Genomic DNA, 23533 nt, shown 5'->3' with positions numbered 1-23533 from the left:
ACGCTTCAGTTTCTAAATTGGGTCTGGTGTTTGACAAGTCCAAACCCTTCATGTATTCAGCACCTGCTTGTGGAAGAGCTGGAGCTGGCCGGGTGCAGGCGGCTTGGGGATTTCACAGTTTATAAAGTAAAGTCCTTGCTTTCCTTCAGTATGCATCCTAGAGCACTCCTGAGACAGACCTTAACAAAAGGGGAATCCTTGGAGGATTTTAAGATGAGGAGCAACATTATCCAATGTTTGCCACAGAAGAGGTCAGGTGGTAATCAGTGATACTAAAAAAGAAAAAAGAAGAAGATAAAGATGGATATTAAGAACAGGATGGTTGGCAGATTACCTGTGCTGGTATGGGGTCTTGAACTCAGGACCTTCCACTCTTGCTTGGCTTTTTTACTCAAGGCCAGTCCTCTGTTTAAGCCCCACTTCTACCTCTGGCTTTTACCTCATTAATTGGAAATAAGAGTCTCATAGACTTTACTCCCTGCATGGCTTCACACCATAATCCTCAGACCTCAGCCTTCTGAATAGATGGGACTGCCAGCATGGGTCACCAGCACCCACTCAGGACTGAGAAAGGACAACTTCTTTTCAAACCATTTGCTAAGGTTTGAGATAAACTGTTGTTAGAAGCTGGAGTACCCTTTGTTCCAAACTCAGGGCCTTGAGCCCAAGTCAGGTGCACTTCTGAGAAAAGATTATCTGAGAAGGGGTGGAAAAATTAGAAAGGATGGAAGAGCCAATGTGCTAAGGCAAAAAAAAAATTAAAAACCACTAATAACCCAGCTTCCTCTGTATTACTATTTATAAAATTTAGTTCTTTCTAATCTCCTGTACATGTACATATATACTATATTCCATATATATGTACATATACATACCATATACCACATAGATTCATATATGCAATCCTCATATATAGTACTTTTATATACTATATATTGAAGATATTTTGTTATAGAAAAGTATGTGATGCAGGCATGTATATCTGCCTCCCCCCCACAGGCAATCAGTTGATTAATTGTAGGAACCATGTTTCGGAGATTAAGGAGAGCCTAATACGTTTAAAAAACACCAGTGAAAATAATCGCAAAGATCTAATGAAAGCCCTGATTCAGATGAAGCATGGTATTACTCGGAGAGAAGATTCATCAGGAACCGCAGGTTTGTGCTACCTTTATGTTTATGTACAGTAATTCATTTCCTCTAAATATGCTTTATTTCTGATCATCGGGATTTAATGACTTCTGTTTTTAAGGCATTCCCTTTCAATGAATGTAAGTCGACCAGTGTTGGCTCTTTCATTATGAAACATGCAAAACTCAGGTAACAAGAGCACAGACACGATCCCATTTCTGCCTTGACAGGCGTCTGAGTATTTCTGAACTGCATTCTCTCCCTATGACCCACCGAAAAGTTGCTCCCAGAGAGGTCAGGTCACCTCTGACCTCTCTTCTCCTACCAGCACACCTTCACTCCAATAGGCGATCCCTTCCTTACATTCCCCATCTGTAAACCTATGCAGCATTCTCATCTCTACACTGGTTGGCCATCTTCAGGTCTCACCAGGATGATGCCTAACACACCGCTGGCTTTCCTCTGTGTTCTGTAGTTCCATTCTCATGAATTCACTTTAGCCCATCCTGAATATAAGCATTCAGTGGCTCCAAATTTCAGGATAAAAATGCCTGACTTGTAATCAAATCTTCCCCCCACAAATGGGATTGCATAAAGTTGCAGAGCTTCTGCATGGCAAAGGACATAGCTAGCAAGATCAATAGAAAGCCCACGGATTGGGAGAAGATCTTTACTAGCCATACAACGGACAAGGGTCTCATATCTAAAATATACTTGGCACTCAAAAAATTAAATCCCCCAACAGCAAATCCTCAAAGAAACAACTGCCCAATAAATAAGTGGGCGAAAGACTTAAAGAGAAGCTTCTCTGAAGAAGAAAGAAGGATGGCCAATAGACACATGAAGAAATGCTCAACATCCCTAGCCATAAAAGAAATGCAAATCAAAACAACATTGAGATACCACCTCACTCCAGTTAGAATGGCAAAAATCAAGAACTCTAACAACAGATGCTGGAGGGGATGTGGACAGAAGGGAACCTTACTTCATTGTTGGTGGGAATGTAAACTTGTTCAACCACTTTGGAAAGCAGTATGGAGGTTCCTAAAAAGACTTCACATAGAGCTCCCCTATGACCCAGCAATCCCACTTTTGGGCATTTACCCAAATGTTTACAAACAAGACCACACTAAAGCTACCAGCACAACTATGTTTATTGCAGCATTATTTGCCATAGCTAAGATATGGAACCAACCCAGATGCCCCTCAGTAGATGAATGGATCAAGAAAATGTGGTATATATACACAATGGAATTCTATGCCTCCATCCGAAAGAATGACATTGCCCCATTTGTTAGGAAATGGAAAAACTTGGAAAAAATTATATTAAGTGAAGTAAGCCAGGCCCAAAGAAACAGGTCCCATGGTTTCCCTTATTTGCAATATCTAGTATATGTATGAGTCAAGCGGAAAAGGTCAGATAATGTGATGTTAGGAAAATGAACCCTTAGATATGTATTTTAATGTTTTTTTTCTTTCATGCATGTGTTTCTAATGCATTTATAAGATTATTTCTTTGTTGCTTTGTATGTCCCTCCCCCACAGTATAATCCCTGCTTTCACTATATTTGATGTCAATATAACTTGTGGAGGAGATGGGGAAAAACAAGTCGTTTAAGGATACAGGTGGACCTGTTGCAACAATGAGAAGTACAAGTTGTCATGTCCAAAACGAGCTTTACAAGGCCCATGCGGGGGGTGGGGTTGGGGGGGGGAGAAAGATTGGGATGGGGGGGAGGGGGGAGGCTGGGAAGGGATGTGAAGGGTAAACAAAGGAGGAGGCTGCAATGCTTGGTAAGAAATGTACCCATTATCCTGCCCATGTAATTGTAATCCCTCTGTACAGTATGTTCACAAATAAAATTAAATTAAATTAAAAAAAATCTTCCCCCCAACTTTTAACTCCTGGCAGCCACTGACCAATTAGCTCTCTCTCCCTGTAATATGCCCTCCCCCACTCCCCAGATTCCAAACAAACACAGTCATCTAGTGATGCAGCACACAATCCTTGGAGACTGGTTCCTTTTTTACTGTTAAATAGCATTCCATTGTGTGGAGGTACAAGTAACACAAGTTTATTGTTTCAGCCATTGAGGGTCTACTATAGCGTCCATGTGTATGATTTTAGTAGGAAGAGACAGTTTCATTTTTTAAGGATAATATTATGTAAGTAGTGGAGTTGATGTGGCACAGGAAAAGGGTACATTTGACTTTGTAGACACTGCATGCCATTTTCAGAGTGAATGTACCAGGTTGCATTATCTATAGCCGCATAAGCAGTTCTATTCACTCTGGATTTTTACAGCTACTCTGGTGTCAGGGTACCTCAGTGGTAAGCCGTAGTTCCCTAGTGACTAATAATACTGGGCATCTTTAATGTTTCTGTGGTATCGAGAATTTTTTATTCAGACAGTTGGTTTTCTTACTGAGTTTCAAGTGTTTGGTATATTATCTTGTATATATGTCAGATGGATCTACAATTTCAAACTATTTCAAAATACTTTTGATTCATCATTTCATTTTCTTGCTGGCATTCTTCAGAGAACAAATATTTTTACAGTGTATTTTTGTTTGGGGGACACTGATTATTTTTGTTCCTTTATCAAAAACCAGATTCCTCCAGAGAGGTGAAAATCTACTTTTACTTCCTGTGATCTGGTCCATTAGTCGTGGGAAGATTTTTCTGTAGCGCCACACTGTTCTGTATTACGTGTTGTAAATTTAAACTGGGTGGTGTGACCCCTCCAAGTTGTTTTGTTTTTGTTTAAAGTAATGAATGGCACAGATAGACACATTACACTTTCAGGTGCTGCAAAGCAACATTCTGAAGACTGAAAATGTCATGCTATTGCTCAGAGCAGCAGAGGAACCAGTGGTGGCCTGTCCCTGCTGGACTTCCTTCTCCTGGAACGGGCCGTCCTTTGGGCCGCTGGCACAGGTCATAGAGCAAGGCTTAAATTGAACATGGCTCTAATTGATGGGGCAGATATTATTGTTAATCATCTTTGAGCTATATTTTATAGGCCTAGAATCATGACAATTCACATTTCCCATTATATGCAAGTGTGGAAATAGCACACTGAAAACCCTTCCTTTGTATGGTCAATATTTGCTAATAAAAGAGTATAATTTCCTTGACTAGCCTATTAATCTGTATATTAATACGTTAAACTTCATTTTAAAAATTGTATCAGAGAGAAACTATCGCAGTCTTTCAGCCAAGGAAGAAGGGGACAGATTGAATGAGAATGTCACCACCACAGCTGACAGATTCGAAGACATGAAGTTCTTCCTCCCTCACCTCCGGAAATTCGGTAGACTGTACCCTAATGTTGTCATTGGCAAAGGGAAAAAAGGAGGTAAGAATATTTCAAATCTGGAAGTTAAGTACATCTTTGGGGATATACTTGTGTGTCCAGCAGTATACACTATCTCTACCATACTCAGATATGTGGACCACCAGCCACAGTGCCATTGGATTACCAGAAGTCAGAATGTTCTGTGAGGAACTCAAATTCAGTGTCATTCCAGATACTCTGAAAATAAGGCATGTGTACATAGGGCATTTTCAAAGTGCATGACAGATCTCTTCGCCTTGGGTTTGGTAGGAATTGTCCTTACCTGGTAGTTTTCCTGCTCCCCATCTTTCTTGAGCCCAAGGTCAGCAGAAGGTTTGTGGAAGGGCTGTTTGGCCTCAGCCTTGAAGCATGAGTTTAAACTCAGCAGACAAACATGACAGGGAAAGGCAGGAGGGTTTCAGAAAGCCCCGTGACATTGGGCCAAGGCTCAGAATAAACCCCACTGGTTCCAGTGGGTGAGCCCACAATGGGAGAACATGGCCAGGCCCACTGGTTTCCTTGGTGACTGTCTGCTTTTGTGCTGTCATGGCAGACCAAGTGGTTGTCACAGAGACAGTGGCCTGAGAGTCACAAACCTTACTATCTGGCTAGGTTCCAGTGGCGCTCGCCTATCATCCTAGCTACTCAGGAGGCTGAGATCTGAGGATTGCGGTTTAAAGCCAGACCAGAAAGGAAAGTCCATGAGGCTCATCTGTGCCAAATTACAAAACAGCTGGAAGCAAAGCTGTGGCTCAAGTGGTAGAGCACTAGCCTTGAGGACAAAAGCTTGGGGACAGTGCCCAGTGCCCTAGGACTGGCACAAAACAATAACAACAAACACACAAAAAGCAAAAAGATATCACTATCTACCCTTTCACTGGAAAAATTTACTGACAGACACCATAAGCAGGTCTTGGGCATTAGTAACATTCCATACCACATGCCTATAGGGATTAACCATGTCTACTATATTGGGATGTTGGTGCCAGATGACACGGGTTAGCATTTACTAATGTTATCTTACTGTATTCCTCAGACTGAGAGAGACAGTATATTCTTTATTTCAAGTAATCCCAGTACAATAAGGCATAGTTCCATGTCTATATACCTGAGAAAGCTGAGCCTTAGGGAGACCAAGGAACTTTTTGATCTTGCACTTGAGGTGTCTTGAACTGCACCAGATTAGTTCTTTAGAGACTCTGGAATGTCACATTTAAATGTAGAATACCTGCTTTGATGTATGAGTATAACACTGTATGCTAGACAAAAGCTAAGTTTTCTGGAGGAGACGCTGGAACACAGCAGAAAAAGCCTGTCGAAACCGTAAGATTCTAGACAGCAAGGAGAAGAGTAGCCGTGAGTAAGCTGACGGCAGCAGGGGCCCTGAGCGGAGGGAGGGGAAGGCCGGTGAGAGGTGATGGCGTCAGGGAGAGTGATTTCCCAGCTCTCTGCGTGTGTTCTGGTCCGCACACAGGATGAGGACATCCACAGCTTCCCTTTGAGGCCCTTTTGGTGATGTTTCTCAACTAGCAAAGACAATTGAAAGGCGATTTGGCTCTGGTGAAACATGTCCTCCTGGAGAATCTCTTTGCTGTCTTCTCAGGTTCTCTGTAAGCCCTCCCCTTGCGATTTTTGAGTGAGTGCCCTTGTGATTTCTTGCCTGGCATCAAAGCACATCTAAATGTTTTCTTATGGATTCAGCATTGCCAGAGTCAATCTATTTTTCCTTCACTTCCCTGAGGCGTGCCACTAAAATTCCTAACTGATCATGCGCAGCTTTTGCTTCAAATTCCCCAGGAGCCCTGGAGTGGGCCCCGGGTAAACTCAGCTGCTCTGAGGACCATCTGTAGAAGGTGGGTTTCTGCAGTGCTGAGCACTGCCTTTGGTGGCCCATCCTCAGTCATGTGACTCCCTTACCTGTCAGCCCATCCTCAGGTCATGTGACTCCATGACTTCCCAACACGCATCACAGCTTCTGTGGGAAGGCTTTCCTTGCCCTTGCTTGGCCAGCTGCTGCTTTGTTCTGAGAGTTCATTAGCCCATAGCGACAGAATTGCAACCGAAACAAGGGGCCCCCTCTGATAGCGCTAAATGAGCGGGTCACATGTGGGGAAAACGATCCATGCGCTTGGTGGGAATCTTTTGGTGGGGGCAGGCAACCCACACCAAGAAAATGAAGGGGAGTATTTGAAGGAAATGGCATCAAACTAACACGAGGGTAAAAAGAATTAGGAGTAAGCAAAATAGTGAAAAGGCAGGAGGCAGATGGCGGGAAAGTGGAAGTTGGTCATCACGTGGAGGAGAAGAAATACGTAAAGCTGCCACAGCAGGAAGGTCTAGAAAAGAAATGTATATACAGGTTTGCACTGCTGTACAACTGCTGTACAGTTGGGCTGGGGTTGTCAGTAGCAACATAAGAAGAAGCCAAATGGAGAATGGTGAAGGGGCGGGCCATTAGCTTATTTACCCCAAGTTTAGCGACCCTGCTGGTGTCAGGAATTCTCTAAGTGTTGATGCATTATGGGGAGCAAGCCAGACAGGCAGAACTGCACTCACCGAGTAGACAAGGTAATGACGACAAGAGGGCTGCGTGCCAGGAGGGACAGGGGAACATGTTCCTCGGCAGACAGAGTTAGTGTGAATCTGTCATCAAAATGGCTGCTTAGCCAAACCCAGAATAACGTGTGGAACTAGCCTGGAGGAACAAGAATGTTCTACCCAACAAGAAAGGGCATGTTCAAAGGCCCAGAGGTGGTGTGCAGACAGTTTGGGAGGAGGAGAAAGTTCATGCAAAAGAGATAAGTCACAACTAGGTCATAAGGGCCTCAAACACACTTGGAAATATAGTTTTTTTTTAAGATCCAAACTCAAGGGGAGCCAGGTCAGGAATTATATTCATAGAGGATCTCTCAGTTTCCAAGTTTGATTTCTAATTTATGCTGTTCATAAAAAATAATGTGTGGTAAATTAAAATCTTTAATGTGAAAGTTGAGAGCAGGTGAGGTGGTGCATGCCTGTAATCTCGGCAACACAGGAGCCATAGGTAGAAAGATCTCGGCCCAAGACCAATCATGCACAAGCATGTGGGTCTCTATTTGAAAAATAACTAAAGCAAAAAATGGGATTCTATCAAGTGATAGAATCAAGTGCTTAGCAAACACAAGGCCCTTAGTTCAAACCCCAGTACTGCCACAAAGAGAGAAAGGAAAGAAAGAAAGAAAAAGAAAGAAAGAAAGAAAGAAAGAAAGAAAGAAAGAAAGAAAGAAAGAAAGAAAGAAAGAAAGGACGAAACCCTGAATGGGGGTTCCAGCATCTCTTTATGAAAAAGAAAGTATTGGCCACTGTAAAATGGCATGTACCGAGTTAGACAGATGAAAGCTATAATAAATAGGAAGTGTTTGATTGTCATGTCAAAATCTCCCCATCAGAAAACATGGCGCCCGCTTAATACCTTTAATATTATTTGCAGTCTGCTGCAAATGGGAGTTTCCTTGCACAGAATTGGGAGAGGTGCCAGAAGTAGGGTCCGTGATTTGCATTATTTCTGTAATGCTGAGACCAACCCCCACCCGGGGCTCGGTTCTGCTCAGTGACCGCAGCCACGCCCCCCTCCCCCCGCCCCTGTCTCCTGTGCGCAGTGTCCTTCGCCCTGGGCATCCCCACGGTCAGCCGAGGAAACCACAGCTACCTGGCCTACACACTCACCTCCCTGGTCTCCAGGATGACGACCCTTGAGGCAGAGGACGCTGTGGTCATTGTCTCCATCGCAGACGTATGTACGGAGGCCTGGTCCTCCTCTCCCGATGCCCCCCGCCCTTCCTCCCTCCGCAGAATCACCAGGCCAGTAGCAACTTTTAAAGAATAATAATTTTAAAAAAACATACATGCTTTGATGAGAAGAGAAAAAAAACATTCAAATCTCTAAAGAAAACACAACGTGGGAAATACAAGTTGGCTAAATTTGAATTGCATTTAGTGTAGGATCCCTGGACGCTGTAAAATATAGAAATTATGTTATAAACAGAACTCTAAAATGGACAACTACTGTAATGAAAACAAAAGCTGCTTCCTCAATCAAAGATGGGCGTCCAAGTCCAGAGGTGAACGCAGGACTAACCGCCAACACTTGAAGGCCTCTGCCCCCCGCCCCAGGGTCTCACCGAGAGTATCAGAGAGAGGAGCAGATCCAGCTTCAAAGAGGAACCTGCCCAGGGATTAATAGATTCACATCTAGGTCTAATGGCTTCAAAAAACTTTTAAGCCCTAATCCATGTATCTGTTGAAATTTTGAGTACCACTGTAAGTATTAATGGCATAAATTTTCCGAAGGGGAATTTGGCAACGTGTATCCCATTTACAACGTATGGGACTTTTGCCTCGAAAATTCAAATTCCTTTGGAAATAACCCATCAAGGGTTTAAACCCAATAAAAATATGGCCGAAGAGTAGGACCCCTGAGAACATGGGTTCTGGACCCAGATTTCCAAGGCATAGACGCGAGCCCCTTTGCTTCCTGGCTGGTAACCACAGACAATGCACCCAACTGCTCGGCACTTCCCTTCCCTCACCTGCACAACAGTGATGATAATGTTACTCTTCCACAGGGGTGTTTGGGAATGAGATGGGCTAATAAATCTAGAGTACTTCTACTTAGTCCCACGCACCGCACAGAGTAAATACTTGTTTTAAGAATTGTCAGTGGACTGTTGCTTACGAAACTCTCCTACACATTAGAGCATGCATCCTGGTTTCAGGCATTCAGTGCTGTCTTTCAACGTGGTTAAGTTTGATCAGAGGACTGTTGGCCTACAAAGTATTCCCAGAATTTTTTTTTTTTTTTTTGCTAGAAATGCTAACGGGCTGTAGTGCTATATTTTGTGTATATTGCCATCCATTTTATTTTATAAATATCATCCTGAGAGGGTAAACTACAGAAAGCACGTTACAGAAGAGTCTGTCATCCAGTCTAGCACACTGTTCTATGTTCAAGGATCAGATTTAGAAAGCATCTTAACAGGCTGAAAACCTGGGGAATGGCTCTGAATTATACCATGTGGGAAAACATCCAATCATTCTGAATTAGGCTTACTGTCATATCATGTCCACCAACTGAAGATGTTTTCTAAAAGAATAGTTCTTTGAAGCAATTCATTCTCAGGTAACACTTTTTGGAGCAGAACACTTTCAGACAGTAAGATTTTTGTATAGTAATTTTTAAATGTACTGCAAAGCGGTATTTCCTACTATAGTAAGGTGACATGTTCTGTATTCAATGTCTATATTTTAACTGCTCTCATAAAAAGTGAGTAAACACTAGAAATGGTTAGGATATAACATTCTATACCTAAATGACAGGTTGCAAAAATGTTGTATCAATAAAACTAGGAGATTTACTCAGTTTCAATATGACAGGTTGCAAAAATGTTGTATCAATAAAACTAGGAGATTTACTCAGTTTCAATATTTTTTCCTTTTTTAGAATAATGAAGATTATTTAAATTCTGTTGTGAAAATGATTAAGAAAAAGTAAGTACCACCTGGTAAATTAAAAACTAGCCATTCTTTCATTTTTCTCCTGCTTTACTCTCTGTCTAATTATGCTATAGTTTATGAATGATCTTGTAATGAATACAGAAGTGGAGAATGAACCTATATATCTTTCTAACCTGTGGTGCATGCTAGAAAAGACAGGTATCACTACACCAGGCTAGAATCTTTCTTTTCAACAATTATGGGAAGAAGAAATTACTTGTCACTTAACATTTGTATTTCTAGGACCATGTTGGATGATTGCATGGCTATCATTGATGATAGTTTCATTTGCCTCCACTGTTTTCAATTGCTGTACAATTCTTATGGTTTAGATTTCCAGAACATTTCTTACTCTGAAGGGTACATAACTACTTGGACTTTAAAAAAAAACATTTCAGTCCTTTTCATTGGCATGTATTAATTCATACAGAGTAAGAGGTTTCATCATGACATTTCTACAATGCATACTAACATCTTTTGATCATAGTCACTCCTCAGTTGCTCTTTCTTATCCCTGTCTGTCCTCCTCCTTCCCCTCCCCTTCCTCTCCCTGTTGTCACCCTTGTCTGTCTGTGACCTTACCATGTTTTATTGCCCCTCCCCCCAGCTTCCACAAGTGAGAGGAAACATGGTATTTGTCTCTGTGGGACTGGCGTATTTTAAAAAAGATTATTTCTCATTCCAACCATTTTACAGAAAATGGCAAAATTTTAAATGGCTGAAAACCCCCGTGTATGTGTGTGTGTGTGTGTGTGTGTGTGTGAGAGAGAGAGAGAGAGAGAGAGAGAGAGAGAGAGAGAGAGAGAGAGAGAGAGAGAGAGAGAGAGAGAGAGATTTTCTTTATCTAGTCATCTCTTCAAGGACACCTACACTGATGCTGTAATTTGGCTATTGTGAATGGTGCCACAAGAAACACAGGTATACATGGGTCTCCATCCTTAGCTGACCCTGCATCTTTGGAGTGTATCAGTAGTTGTAAAGTTAATTAGAATAATACAATAAGAAAAGGGGTTGGAGGAAGAGAAAGAAAAGAGAAAACTAAGAAATGAAATGGAGGTAGGGAAGGAAAGATAGGAAGTAATATTAGCAATCAATGAGAGAAATACCATAATTGTTTACACCTTTGAACATTTATCAGAATATCACTCTTTTTCTGTGAACTACAAATGTGTGGAAAAATACCATAAAGCTCATTTATTATGCTGCACAATGTACACAAATTGTGTCATTCATATAAACCTTTGTCCTGACTTCCTTGTACAGTAAAAAATAAACATTTCCTTGAGGATTCAATATATTAATATCATAATGCCTACATTTAAATACCATTTAGAAGTCATATCATTTATCTCTAAAGAAAGATCATGTGTAATTTTCTACCTGGCCTTCCATGGTTGGCCTTGATGGTACGATATTTCTATGAAAGGCCTGGGATGTGGTTATGTTAGATTTCTTGCCTCGCATGTGCAAGGCCCTGGGTTCAGTTTCTGGCCCTGCAAAAAAAACAATTACAACTTTTGCGAGAAGTATTTAATGTATTTTTGTGGTGTCCTTAATTGATATACTGCTATCAACTTTTAAAAAATAAAGATGCTCAAAGTACGTGCTCCCCCCATGGGCCAACCCCAGTCTCCTAGTTCAGAAGCCATATTCCTATCTTCTTTATTAATTTTAAGCTAGTTTAAATTTGTGATATTCCTGTCTTTATAAAATTCAGCACTTTAATATCATGTATTAACACATGAAATAATTCAAAGCAAAATATCATATAGACAGGCATAAAGTTATGTAAGTACTTGTCATTTTGGTGAATTGAATATTGAATCATCAGCCTCCATTTGTGTGTGTGTTTAGATTCAGTTGGTATGTGCAGATGGGGAGCATAGAAGTCATTACAATACCCACTTTCTTCTATCCAAACCTGGTCCTCAGCAACGAGACGGTGACTGGGCACGCACAAATGAAAAGGTAGGGTAAGCCAGGGAGCCTTAAAGACGGCTGCTGAGTGCACGGCGTCCTCCCTGAAGCGGGGAAGAGCACTGCAGATACTTCCTCAGGCACCAAGGGGCTCAGAGTTTGCAGCGGTGGTCAGCTGGTAGAGCACCAGCCAGTGAGCAAAAAAGACAGAGAGGGAGAGGAGAGCAAGGATGGAGAAGGGGGAGGGAGGGAGAGGAAAGGAGAGGGGATTAAAGGGGGGAAGAGAGAGAGAGAGAGAGAGAGAGAGAGAGAGAGAGAGAGAGAGAGAGAGAGAGAGAGCTGAGCCAGGTGAATTGGCTGCAAAACCTGCCACTGTGTGTCATCCAGGCCGGGGAGGTGGGGTGGTGGCATGAGATCAGCCACAGCGGCGGCACTTACACCACAGAAATGGGCAAAGCCACACCCGCCATCTCCAACTCCCCCACTTGCCCGCACATCTGCGAGTTGTCTTTGCTTACATTTGTAGACTGATGATTCCACCCACGAAGCAGGTGGGGGAGCAGGGATTATAAATCACTGCATCAGGATTCTAGCCTCTGCTCCTCTCCATTCTGGATGTCCCAGGCAGGTCGGTTAGTCTTTGATCCTTCATTTCCTTATCTTCCCACTATACATGATGAAATGCTATAAAAGAGCCTCAAAAATGTGAACAGCCTGTAAAGGTAAGCGTAAGCCACAGGGAGTGTGTATAAGGGTCTGTGTTGTGGTGAGGTAAACCGATATTGGGGGCTTAGTGCTCACAGATGGCTCACCCGGAAGCCAAGCTCACTAGGAGGCTGAAGCTAGAGGATCATGGCTCAGAGCCATCCTTGGCAGCAAAGTCCACGAGACTCCATCTCCAAAACAGCCCATAAAAGGGGTCCTGGAGGTGAGGCTTAAGTGGTAGAGCTCCCATTTACCAATCAGGCTGAGTGATCGTGAGGCCCTGAGCTCAACCCAGCCCCCTACTCCTACCTTCCTATTGTGGTAGATAGGATAGGAAATGTAACAATTTGGTTGCTCAAAACTTAATAAAGAGAGAAAGACATGTTGCTGAGGATCAGGCTTAAAAAGATTTTTTCCGTGGGATCCTATTAACTTGGTTCTGTTTTAAAATTTTATATATGGTATGTCAGAATCTAGAAATATTTCAAAAATTAAATATGAATATGCTCCAGTTTTCTGGCTCAGAAAGCTAGGGGACACTCAGCCCTTCCCCTCCTACCAGGTCCCTCTCCCCTCTACTCCTCTGCCTGGGCAGCGGCCTTTCCCCAGCCCTAGCCCTGCCCTGCCCCCCTCACAGCCTTTCTCCCCAGGGTAACCCCACATCTGTCTGCTTTTCACCTGAGATGAGACTCATACTTGCTGAGGTCCCTTGTGTTTTAGTCTCCGCGCACTCACTGGCCCCATCAGCCTCTTTTTCCTCCGGTCTGAAACCACGGTGTCTGCTCTTCCGTGCTTGGGACCTGCGCAGTAGCGAGTCGTGTTTCTACACAGCCAGTCCCTGGCGCTTTCTCCCCCACCCACCCCACTGCGCTGTGAGTTGGCCCCTAGTGTTCACATCTGCATGTTGAACTTTCTCACTTGCTCTCATTTTCTTAAGTTTGCATCTTTTCATGTGAGATTCTGCCATTCAGAAGAGCAAGAGCTGCACTGCAGTGGTATTTTCAGGACAAGACCTAGAATCCAGCTTTATGCTTTCATATGAACAAGACCTAATACCAGAAAGAACATGGACTTGATCACTTAGTCCAAAATTTAACTACATGAGAAGTAAAATGTAGATTGTAATTTACCATAGTTTAGTAAAAGGAGACAATACCTACAGAATAAAGATAGTAAGCTTTTCGTTATGTGAGCTTAATAGAAACACACTCAACTTTATCGATGGATTGATCTGTGCCAGTTCGGCTGCCTGAACTCAGGAGGTAGATGCTGTCCCTTAACTTTTTTGGCTCAAGGCTGGCGCTCTGCCACTTGAGCCACTCTACTACTGGCTTGTTGTATAGCAATTGGAAATAAGGGTCTTAGGAACTTTCCTGCCTGGGCAGGCTTCAACCTGCAATCCTCAAATCTCAGCCTCCTAAGTAGCTAGGATGACAGGAATGAGCCACCAGCGCCCAGCATCAACTTTGTCAGTTAACTATAAAAAGCTGACTTTTAGAGGGTGGCTTACCAACTAAATAATAATGAAAATAATGACCAATTTTGTTGTTTATCTTTAGGTTGTACACGAAACAAGTCTTGGATTTTTGTATTTTGATGCTGTATGCCCAGCCCAAAGCCATGTATTACCTGCAGGTGAAAACTTGCCATATGTGTTATTTTTTGTGAAATTCAGTATTCCTTTCTCTCTCTCCTGTAACTCCTTCCTTCCTCCTTGTGGTCGGTCTTCTGCCTTACTTTGTACCTCAAAAATAGAAAATGCTTATTGTATGAGGGTACCAAAGAGAAGCTTCAAGTTGACTCTACCATAATTTTCCATGGGGTGTACTGTAATGGGAAAAATTACAGTAACGTTATGCATAACGTTATACACTCCGGAAAGAAAATCTAAAGTGTGGTGAAGTAGAAATTCCACTGTATACGTTTTCCTGCCCGTTATTTTACTAGACTAAATAAGTCTGTTGGTGACAAGGACTCACTGTAGAGCCTAGACTGAGCCTCCTGTCTCAGCCTTGTAGGTGCTGGGACTACAGGCCTACACTGTCATTCCTGTCACCATTGTGTGTGCCTGGCATTTACCCCACATTGTCTCACACATTGTGAGCAACATGGTCCCATGAGGCCTTAGTATATTTGTAAAGATAAATCTGCCGTGTGTAATTTTTACCGCTCAGTTACTGCAGATTTTCTGGCAGTAGTGTTATGGTTTACGACCGCAAAAGTATCTGATTTATGTGACTACATAGACCATGTGCACCTCTGAAAAGAGATTTTGGAATGTTACTGGTGAAAGTTACAGAAAGGCAAAAGCCTTTGTCCTTACTGGGCTAAAAATCCTTTTCTGTTCCTCATTGGATGCAAGGTCATAGAAACGTAAGATCCCGCCAGGGTCTACTCTCCAGTCGGAAATGCCACAGTTCTGTTTTGACTGAGAACTTTCATTTTCCTCCCACTTATTTAGGAGTCCTTTTCTTCTGTTGATCACACAAGACACACATTACATTAACAACAAAAGGCCCTTGTTTCCTGCTCTGCTTCTCCCTGCAGTGGCCATGTCCTCACACCACAGTGGCAGCCGGCCCTGGGCGGGTGGACTGTCATCTACCAGCCAAAAACCACTCAGTCAGCCACAGTAGCTGCTACTTGCATGTGGCAGGAAGCAAAGTTCATTTCTGCCATGCGCTAGATGTTGCGTCTCTGCCCCAGATTCATCTGTTGAAATCCTAAATTCCTAATCTCAGAATTAGGGCCTTGGGAAGTGATAAGGGCTGGAGGTCAGAACCCTAATAATTGGGATTAGTGTACTTATCAAAGAAGCTGAGAAGTCTGTCTGGCCCCTTTCCCCACCTGAGGACATGCAGAAGTCAATGCCCATGAGAGACCGGATACCAGATTCCAGATCTATGGGATGTGTACAGTGCATGGATCTTGGACTTCCGTGACTCCCAGGGCTATGAGAAATGAATGGCCATTGTGTATAAACTAATCTGTAGTGTTTTGTTGTAATAGCCCAGATGCACTAGAACCAGGGTATCTGTGAAGATGAAAATGCAGTCAAACAATGCAAGGACTTAAATTGAATATTGCAGGTTAGCATTTAGGAAACAGATACTGTGATCTGGCTAGTCTCAGAGCCAGAAAAAGAAATTTGTCTGACTCAAATGTCCTCAGGGAATTACACTAACAATAATTTCCTCACTAGAACCTTCTTTCAGTGTATCCTATTTTAAGTATTATCTACCTACATGCTAATAATTGACTCAGCAGAAGTATCGAAGGACTAATTCCTTTTTTGTTGTTGGTTTGAATATTTTTCAGCTAGAAGATGACATCATAGCTAAAAGGATGTTCTTTAAAGAAATGGCAAATTATGTGCATAATATTGCTCCAAATAATTGGTTTTTCATTGAGTTTACAGTGATTGGATTTATAGGTAAGCAATAGATCTATCTTGTTGGGATCAAGCTTTTTAACAACTAATGCCAGTTTATAATAACAGTTGCTTATTAGTTATCCAAAAGAAACAAAAATAAAGAAGGAAGGAAGGAAGGTAGGGAAGGATGGAGGGAAGGGAAGGGAAGGGAAGGAAGAAAGAGAAATGACAGAGCTAGGTACCAGTGGCTTACATCTGTAATCTTACTCAGGAAACTGAGATCTGAGGATCACGGTTCGAAGCCAGGCTGCAGGAAAGCCTGTGAAACTCTTATCTCCAATAAACTACTCAAAAAAAAAATCCAGAAATGGTGCTGTGGTTCAAGTGGTAGAGTGCTACCCTTGAGCAAAAGAAGCTCAGTGACAGCTCTCAGGCCCAGAATTAAAGCCCCAGGACTGGCAAAAACAAAACAAAACAAAACAAAACAAAACAAAACAAAACAAATTGAACTCACAGCAAGTGAGGAAATGAACAAAAGCTTACATTTCCATGACTAAAGCCCCTGGCTTGATGCTGGCTGACGGAGCAGGGATAGGGAGAATCCAGCTTCTGATGTAGGAGCACCAGTTCTGATCTAGGAGCAGGGCGTGCGGCGGACAGCTCTACGTCATAAGCATTCTGCATCGCTTATGGAGCGTGAACTTTTGACTGAGTAGTCTCCCTCTTATTTCATTTTAAAAACAGCATATTAAAAACAGTAGTCACACCTATTGAATCATGTTTTTTTAATGTAGGGCATCATTAGTCATTATTAGGAATAGAATGAGGTAATAAGAATGGATGGGTGCAGTCAGGCTAGGTAAGGAGGCCAGTGATGGGTGACACTGATGAAGATGCTTTGTACTCGTAAATCAGTGTGTTGAATGAAACCCCTTTGTATACCTAGCTACTTACAGATAAAAATGAGGGAATTATTTTAAAGGATCATTAATTATACTCAAATTCTGACAAAGGAATGCTCATATATTGAAATAGAACGCTTTTAATTTTTTAAGTAGTTGTACCAAGGAGGTGCCATATAACAAAAGTTTATAAATACACGTTGAACAATATCACCCCTTTCAACATTCTCATCCTTCCCTCCCCTACCCATTCCTCCCTATGCTCTAGAACATTTTGAATAAGAATTAAGTGCCAGAAGTGATGAGGTCGTAGGTAGTTAGATAAGACCACCACAGTTTGCAGGTAATGCAACACTGTGGCTTTACCTCACCAACAGACGGCATGTGAAGTCAGAAGTGGCTTCTTGGATGTTAAGCTCAGCTTGCTTATACCCTTTCTCTTTCATAACTGGTTAAGCAGATAATAAGGCTTCACTTTATCATCTTGGACCATCAATGATTCTGTAAAATGTGTTTCTGAAGGATGGGATATAGTTTTAAGTCATTTCTGGATATCTTTGTGCTGATGGAAGGGACTGCTATTTATAAGCTTCTTGCATCCCATTTACTTTTCTTCACAGGAAAACTGTTTCGATCCGAGGACCTGCCTAGCTTTGTGCGTTTTTTCTTAATGTTCTACCAAGATAAGCCCATAGATTTGCTCCTGGAGGACATGTTTTATGTAAAAGTGTGTGAAACAAAGGAACCTTATGTGAGTATTACTTAATACATATGAAATATTTAGAGAACATTCTTTCTACTGTAGTTACCTATATTTTCTTACCAAACTGAATCTGATGATACCATCAAAATTTTTAACTAAGATGTCCCTATATTACATGAGGTGATAGGAGGACAAAATTGTAGAGAAACTTATAAACACAAGAATAAAAAATAGGGAGTAACAAAAAATAGAATTCTAAACCCTCCATACTTACATTAAATATAAATGGCCAAATATACTCAATTGAGAGATGCTAAGAACAGATTTACTAAAAGTATTTCTTGCTATTCTTGGTTCAAACATGAAGTATGGATTAAAATAAATAGATGGGAAAAGTAAAGACTGAAAACAATAATCAAGGAACTTTATACGATACTTACATAGGCTTTAGTGGTTCACCAGGTAACACTGCAAACAATTATAGTGCATAAATTCTTCACCATGAAAATGAAATTGACCTCACAACTCCCAAACTGTCCACACCCATTCAGGTTGAAATAGGTGAACTACATAACTCTGCATTGTACAAAGTCTAGAAAAGACTTTCAGCATTTCAGATATATTTTTGTTTTAGTTTGGTTTTATGCTGCTGGTGACTGAACCCAGAGCCTAGAGACTGTGCTACCACTGGACTACATGTCAGCTACACATGTTTGCTTTTAATAAGATTGGTGTTAGTCATTTTAAAAATATTTATATTTTTATTGATATCACAGTTCTTCCCCATTAAATATCACATAGCTTCTGTACTTTAATCTTACATGTTTATTGTTGATAATCATATTATTGTTGAAGAAGAAATTTCAGTCATAATGAATACAGGAAGAGAAGGATATGCACAATGACACCTGGCTGAAATGGATAGGCAGGGGGAAAAAACTACACATTTTATGTAAGTTATCAGAACAGAAGAAAGAAAAATTTAGCTAGTAGAAAAGTAGTTTGTTTTTCCAAGACAAGAATCATAAGAAATACAGGCTTTGACCAAAGCCTTCTCTTACCCTGACTGTTTCTCTCCTGGGAAGAAAGAGCTAACAATTACATTTTTGTATTAATGTAGTAGCCCAGAAAAAAACTGATATAGTAAAAAGTCTGCCATCATCAAATGCAACAGAAAGGAGCCTTCTGAGATTTTACAGGAGATTCTTGTTTGTCCTCTTTCCCAGGAAGACTGTAAGCAACGGCAGCACAAAGTTCGTATTCGGTACAAGCCTTCTCTCTTCCAGCATGTGGGGATACAGTCTTCATTCCCTGGGAGAAGACAACTTCTCAAAGTAAGACTTGGAAATAGAACTTCAGTGGCCAGTCATGTCTCAATAACGTATAAGCTCTTGGTTAGAAAAAGAGTGAGGACATGACACTTTAACACACCCAACCACTCAACTGTAACAGAAATGCATGGCAGAGGGTTTGCAAAGTTTGTGTCGACTCTGATGGTCAAAAAAAAATCTGCCTTATAGAAATTTTTTTGCCTTACCATTTTCACCTGTGCAATTTAAATAATAAGACTCAATAAGAGTTTTGTGAATCATAATACTCAACTTATACCTCATACCATATAAAGTAGAATCAACAATATCTTAGTCATAAGTGTGAATATATTGACATTATTTTTTAATTTTCTAACAGGATAACTTTTATTAGGAATTTCATTCCAGCTTAGAATTTCATTCTTCCAGCTTCTTTAAAAATCATTATTCTCATTCTTTGGGGGAAAAAATGTCATGGCAAGAACAAGACTTCTTCACATTTTAAAGAGTGGACAAGAGACTGAATTATATTTTTAAAGACTAAATCTTAGTGGTAAGTATTAAAATCAATGAATCTGCACAATGATCTTCACTACTCAGTGCTTTAAATCATTGTGTTTTATATATGTTCAACTTTTATTGGTATGTTTTCCTTAATATTTATTTCTAAGAAAAGCATTTCTTTAATATTTGTTTCTTTTAAAATGCAAGTTGTTCCCTAACCAATTATATATTACACTTATTATAAAACCATATAAATGTATATTTTCTGTACTGTAATTTTATTAGGAAAAAACTCTTCTCTAGTCATCTAGCATATAGATTATTTTATAATTTTGTTATTATATCACTTTATAACAATAAAACAAATACTGTCTTTTTAGTGATGCACCGTCTTAGTTTTGAACTTTCTTGAAATTTGCCCCAATGTTCAATTTCAACAGATCGTTACCAACTCATGTTCTATATTGCAATAAACAACCTTTCTCCTTTGGTGATGACTGAAAACTTTTTTTTCAAATCAATACATTGGTACTTTTGGAGATGTCAAATCCCATATTAGAGGTGGAGGGAAGGGCTGGGTCTTGGCTGGTGGACAGTCCGTGCACTCCCTCTTCTGCATTGCTTGTCTCTGCCCCACATGCAGTCAGTCCCTCAGACGTTACAGCATGCATAGGCCAGAGGCTGGCGTGTGTTGGAGGCCGGTTTGTAGAGACCTCTCCCAGTGAGCTTTACATTTCAGCAAAGCCCCGCCTGTCTGTGTGTTTGTCATGACCGTAGTCAGTGGGGCCATGCCTGTGTGGAGGGGGTAGAAGCGTGGAGGACACTTCCATCCTTCCCACGATGCCTTTGCTGCACCCACATGTGCAACACGTCTGCCTTTCCCTAAAGACCATTCTCTTTTGTGTAGATACATGTGATGAGTTCACCTTAGAATTTGGGGCCGAATGTAAAGAAAAAATGTTTTTTTCTAAAGACCATCATGATTCCTTTCATCCATTGAGAGTTGTTCCCTTTGGTCCACAACAAATGTGACATTATCATCATGTGGAATAAAAGGCCCATGTTCTTCCAGACCAAGAGCAAAGTTCTTTCAGCCTATTCAACTTTATACTGTGTCTGATGGTCACGTTATTATTAAATGTTTATTATTTTGTATTTTTTTACAGTAAGTTAACTTACAGTTAGTTACCTTACCTTTCACATATTTGCATTTTAAAAAATTAAATAGTTATTAGAAAGGTGATGAACAGAGGAGTTACAGTTACATAAGTCAGGTAAAGAAAGAGTACATTTCTTTTTGGACAGTGTTATCCCTTGCACTGTTTTTCCCTCCCATGCCCACCTGCATTTTCAATTATAAAAGTAAAATACAATGTGTTTTAAAATATCCATTCATCTATAATAGTTCGTTGATGGCAATGTTAATCTGAATATACAGATTCTCCATGAGAGGTGCAGGTGAAATTCAACTTCTATAACTCTAATCCAACTTCCATAATGCTAACATCACACGGAGTGATGTTATTGTCATTTGATAACAGCATATTACATATCTGTAATCCATGCTAAGTATAAAATTGTCTTTTCTGTTTAAAATGGGTGGGTGGTAGAGTGAAGGACACAGTAATGCAAAAATACCAAGAAATTAAGAAATAATTGCATCTTTATGAGCTAATATATTACAGATTTTACAAATTTATTTCCGAAAATTTGAAGATAATAAACATAAGAGGAAACCCCATGGTCTCTAAATCCTCTCATAACCTTGATTTGTAGTGAAATCTTTTGGATATTATAATAGAGGAAAAACATAATTATCCAGAAGAAGAAAAATGGCAATGAGCTAGCACTAAATGACTTATTAGGTCAAGAAAAGAAAATGGAACCTCTATTGGTGTTTTTTTTTAATCCATTATTATAATTTAAAGATAGTAACGTTAGTTCTTAATAGGAGCTGTATTTTCTTATCTAGCTAACAAGGCTAACACATAATCTCAATAAGTAGCTCCAAGCCTAGAAGTATGTTGTGTACAGGTTCTGTGTGAACTCACAGATACTTCTATCCATTCCTCAAAGACATCTAAAGAAATAGAAATGAGAGCCAGCCTGGGTCTAGCAGAGCATCATGACTTCTTGTCTTTTAATAAATGCATTTGAAACTCTTAATTTACCTATGTGACGTTTGAGCTGATTATTACCATCTAGATGTGTAACATAATATTTATTCTTTTCTCTAATAGTTTCAGAGTTTAATCCATTAATTACTTGGGATTGTCTCTTAATTGATTTAAATTTTTTTCATCTTCTTACAGTTAATTTCCAAGTAAGTTATATATTAAGAGCACTTCATCTGTGATAAAATTTGAGAGCACTTATATTTGTGCTCATAGGATTTCAAAAGGATGTAAAGTGTGTATACTTCTTTAGAAGTAGGTGGTACTCATTGGTGCTTTTTTTTAACAGATGTTGGTTTTGTGCATTAAAATATTAGACTCTTTACTGAGTAGTTTCCCTGAGTCATTAATTTGTAAGTTAAAATTAGATTCTAATTTTGTTTAAACCTTTTAAGTCCTTATATTTTTTAAATTTAAAGACAAAAAGGAAAGGGTGGGATCCTACCGTAATCCCACCCCCAGAGCAAGAGCGTGACCCCAATGAGCTCAAGACCTTTCTCTAGGCCCCACCTACTCTCCTTCCCAACACCTCCCACAAGCACTGAGCTGAGCACCGTCTTTTACAGGTGAGAGTTTGGGGAATAAGGTGTGTGCAGATGTTGGAGTCCCAGCTGGGCCGTCTACCCTGTGGTGGCAGGATGATGGTTTCTAACAAGAAACTTGACATTAGCAGTGAATTGCATAGTGGCTTATACATGAGCCGTTAGAGTTTTGTTTTGCCATTAGACTTCATTCTATAATCCCAGATAGAATATATAACAATTGATGTCAGTAGGGGCAGAAAGCTCAATCTAACCAACTTTCACAGAAGAAATATTAAGAAATAAATTACAACAACAACAAAGATAGAAACAATGTTATGTCTTTACAGTGGAATACTGCTTGAGAATAAAAAAGGAACTATGGATACACACAAGCACATGAATATATTTCAAATACTTCTAAAGAAAGCCAGACCAAAAAATAGCACATGCTGCTGTCTAGTTCCATGTTTATAAAATTCCACATTGATGTGCAAGAACAGAACCATGGTTGCCTGGAAATGGGTGACATGGGAACGTTTGGGGGTCATGTTATACCTGGGTGAAACTGCATTCCAAATATATTTCAATAAGCTTTCTGTAAAAAAAAAAAAAATCCTGTTAAAGGACAGGAGGGCTAGCTTTTCCAGATTTGAACGTCTGGGCATCTTAATACCTAAGCACAGTTATGAGTGGTAATAAAACAAGCTATGATTCTATGCTTAAAGATTGGATGGATGGATGCACAACCATATATATGTTAATACAACACTGCCTGTGTCTAATTAACATAGAAGATGAAGTTAGAAACTCACTGCTATAATCTTGATTCAGGCAAAAGTGATGGATGGTTCCTAAAGGCAGAGTGGAGGGAGACGGTGAGGAAAGGTTGATGGCCGGGCTTTGGAAAATCCAAGAGACTCCATCTCCAAGTAACCACCCCAGAGCTGGAAGTGGTGAAGTGCCAGGGCTGAGCGGAAAAAGCCGAGGGACAGCGCCCAGGCCCCGACCGAGTTCAAGCCCCAGTCCCCCTCCACACACACACACAAAGGTTTGCTCACCCAGATTCCTTACAAATTTCAAATCGAATTCCAACCTAGGGAAAGGAAGGCAGGCAACCCGGGAGGGAGGGTCGTGCTTCATAAAGGTGTTCTGTTACGTTAGCAACACGAAGGCCTGCGGTCAGACGCCCTGGTCTCGCTTCTGTTGTGGGGCCTGAGCTCTGGGCCTGGGCGCTGTCCCTCAGCTCTTCTGCTTATGTGGAGCTGAGGAATCGAACCCAGGGCCCCATGCATGCAAGGCGAGCACTCCACCACTGAGCCACCTGTGCAGAGGAAACCCATAGCCTGGGCCTTAGGACAAAGCGAGGCCAGGGAACCGCAGCCTCACCGAGATCGGCCAGGAGCTGGCCCGGGAGCAATAG

The 23533-nt window shown here is 40.9% G+C and overlaps 3 protein-coding genes and 1 long non-coding RNA gene across 8 annotated transcripts in view; 2 read left to right on the top strand and 2 right to left on the bottom strand.

Annotated features, from left to right (window-relative positions):
* The window catches only part of LOC138810642 (ELMO domain-containing protein 2-like), a 21098-nt gene extending 16181 nt beyond the window's left edge, over nt 1–4917 (bottom strand). For both annotated transcript variants that reach the window (XM_069997809.1, XM_069997810.1), the window contains exon 1: nt 4753–4917. The gene's annotated coding sequence lies outside the window, so the exon portion shown is untranslated. The remainder of the gene's footprint in view (nt 1–4752) is intronic.
* LOC138810641 (alpha-1,3-mannosyl-glycoprotein 4-beta-N-acetylglucosaminyltransferase-like protein MGAT4D) overlaps nt 1–19642 on the top strand; it is a 21617-nt gene extending 1975 nt beyond the window's left edge. The window contains exons 2-11 of one of the 2 annotated variants that reach the window (XM_069997806.1): nt 1000–1158; nt 4326–4490; nt 8108–8241; nt 9949–9995; nt 11856–11969; nt 14183–14258; nt 15942–16056; nt 17519–17649; nt 18828–18935; nt 19341–19642. In XM_069997806.1, the coding sequence (XP_069853907.1) occupies nt 1000–1158; nt 4326–4490; nt 8108–8241; nt 9949–9995; nt 11856–11969; nt 14183–14258; nt 15942–16056; nt 17519–17649; nt 18828–18935; nt 19341–19349 (1058 nt within the window). In that variant the 3' untranslated portion in view covers nt 19350–19642. Of the gene's footprint in view, nt 1–999; nt 1159–4325; nt 4491–8107; nt 8242–9948; nt 9996–11855; nt 11970–14182; nt 14259–15941; nt 16057–17518; nt 17650–18827; nt 18936–19290 lie in introns of both variants that reach the window. The other variant, XM_069997805.1, reaches the window with a different exon arrangement.
* Nucleotides 11781–23464, bottom strand: LOC138810644 (uncharacterized). Of its 2 annotated transcripts, none has more exons than XR_011367209.1 (6): nt 23172–23464; nt 22926–23057; nt 14253–14367; nt 13302–13423; nt 12437–12585; nt 11781–12093 (listed from the first exon to the last, which is right to left on the bottom strand). It is a non-coding gene; the product is annotated as an uncharacterized lncRNA (long non-coding RNA). The 2 variants fall into 2 exon arrangements; XR_011367210.1 differs by having other exon boundaries at nt 13320–13423.
* The window catches only part of LOC138810639 (calmegin-like), a 30450-nt gene continuing 30305 nt past the window's right edge, over nt 23389–23533 (top strand). For both annotated transcript variants that reach the window (XM_069997799.1, XM_069997800.1), the window contains exon 1: nt 23389–23533. In XM_069997799.1, coding sequence (XP_069853900.1) covers nt 23404–23533 — 130 coding nt within the window. In that variant the 5' untranslated portion in view covers nt 23389–23403.

This window comes from Dipodomys merriami, unplaced genomic scaffold (assembly GCF_024711535.1).
Source record: "Dipodomys merriami isolate MVZ:Mamm:240054 unplaced genomic scaffold, mDipMer1.0.p SCAF_502, whole genome shotgun sequence".
In the NCBI taxonomy this organism is placed as follows: domain Eukaryota; kingdom Metazoa; phylum Chordata; class Mammalia; order Rodentia; family Heteromyidae; genus Dipodomys; species Dipodomys merriami.
The sequence above is the reverse complement of the archived record's forward strand: the minus strand, read 5'-3'. Positions and strand labels throughout refer to the sequence as shown.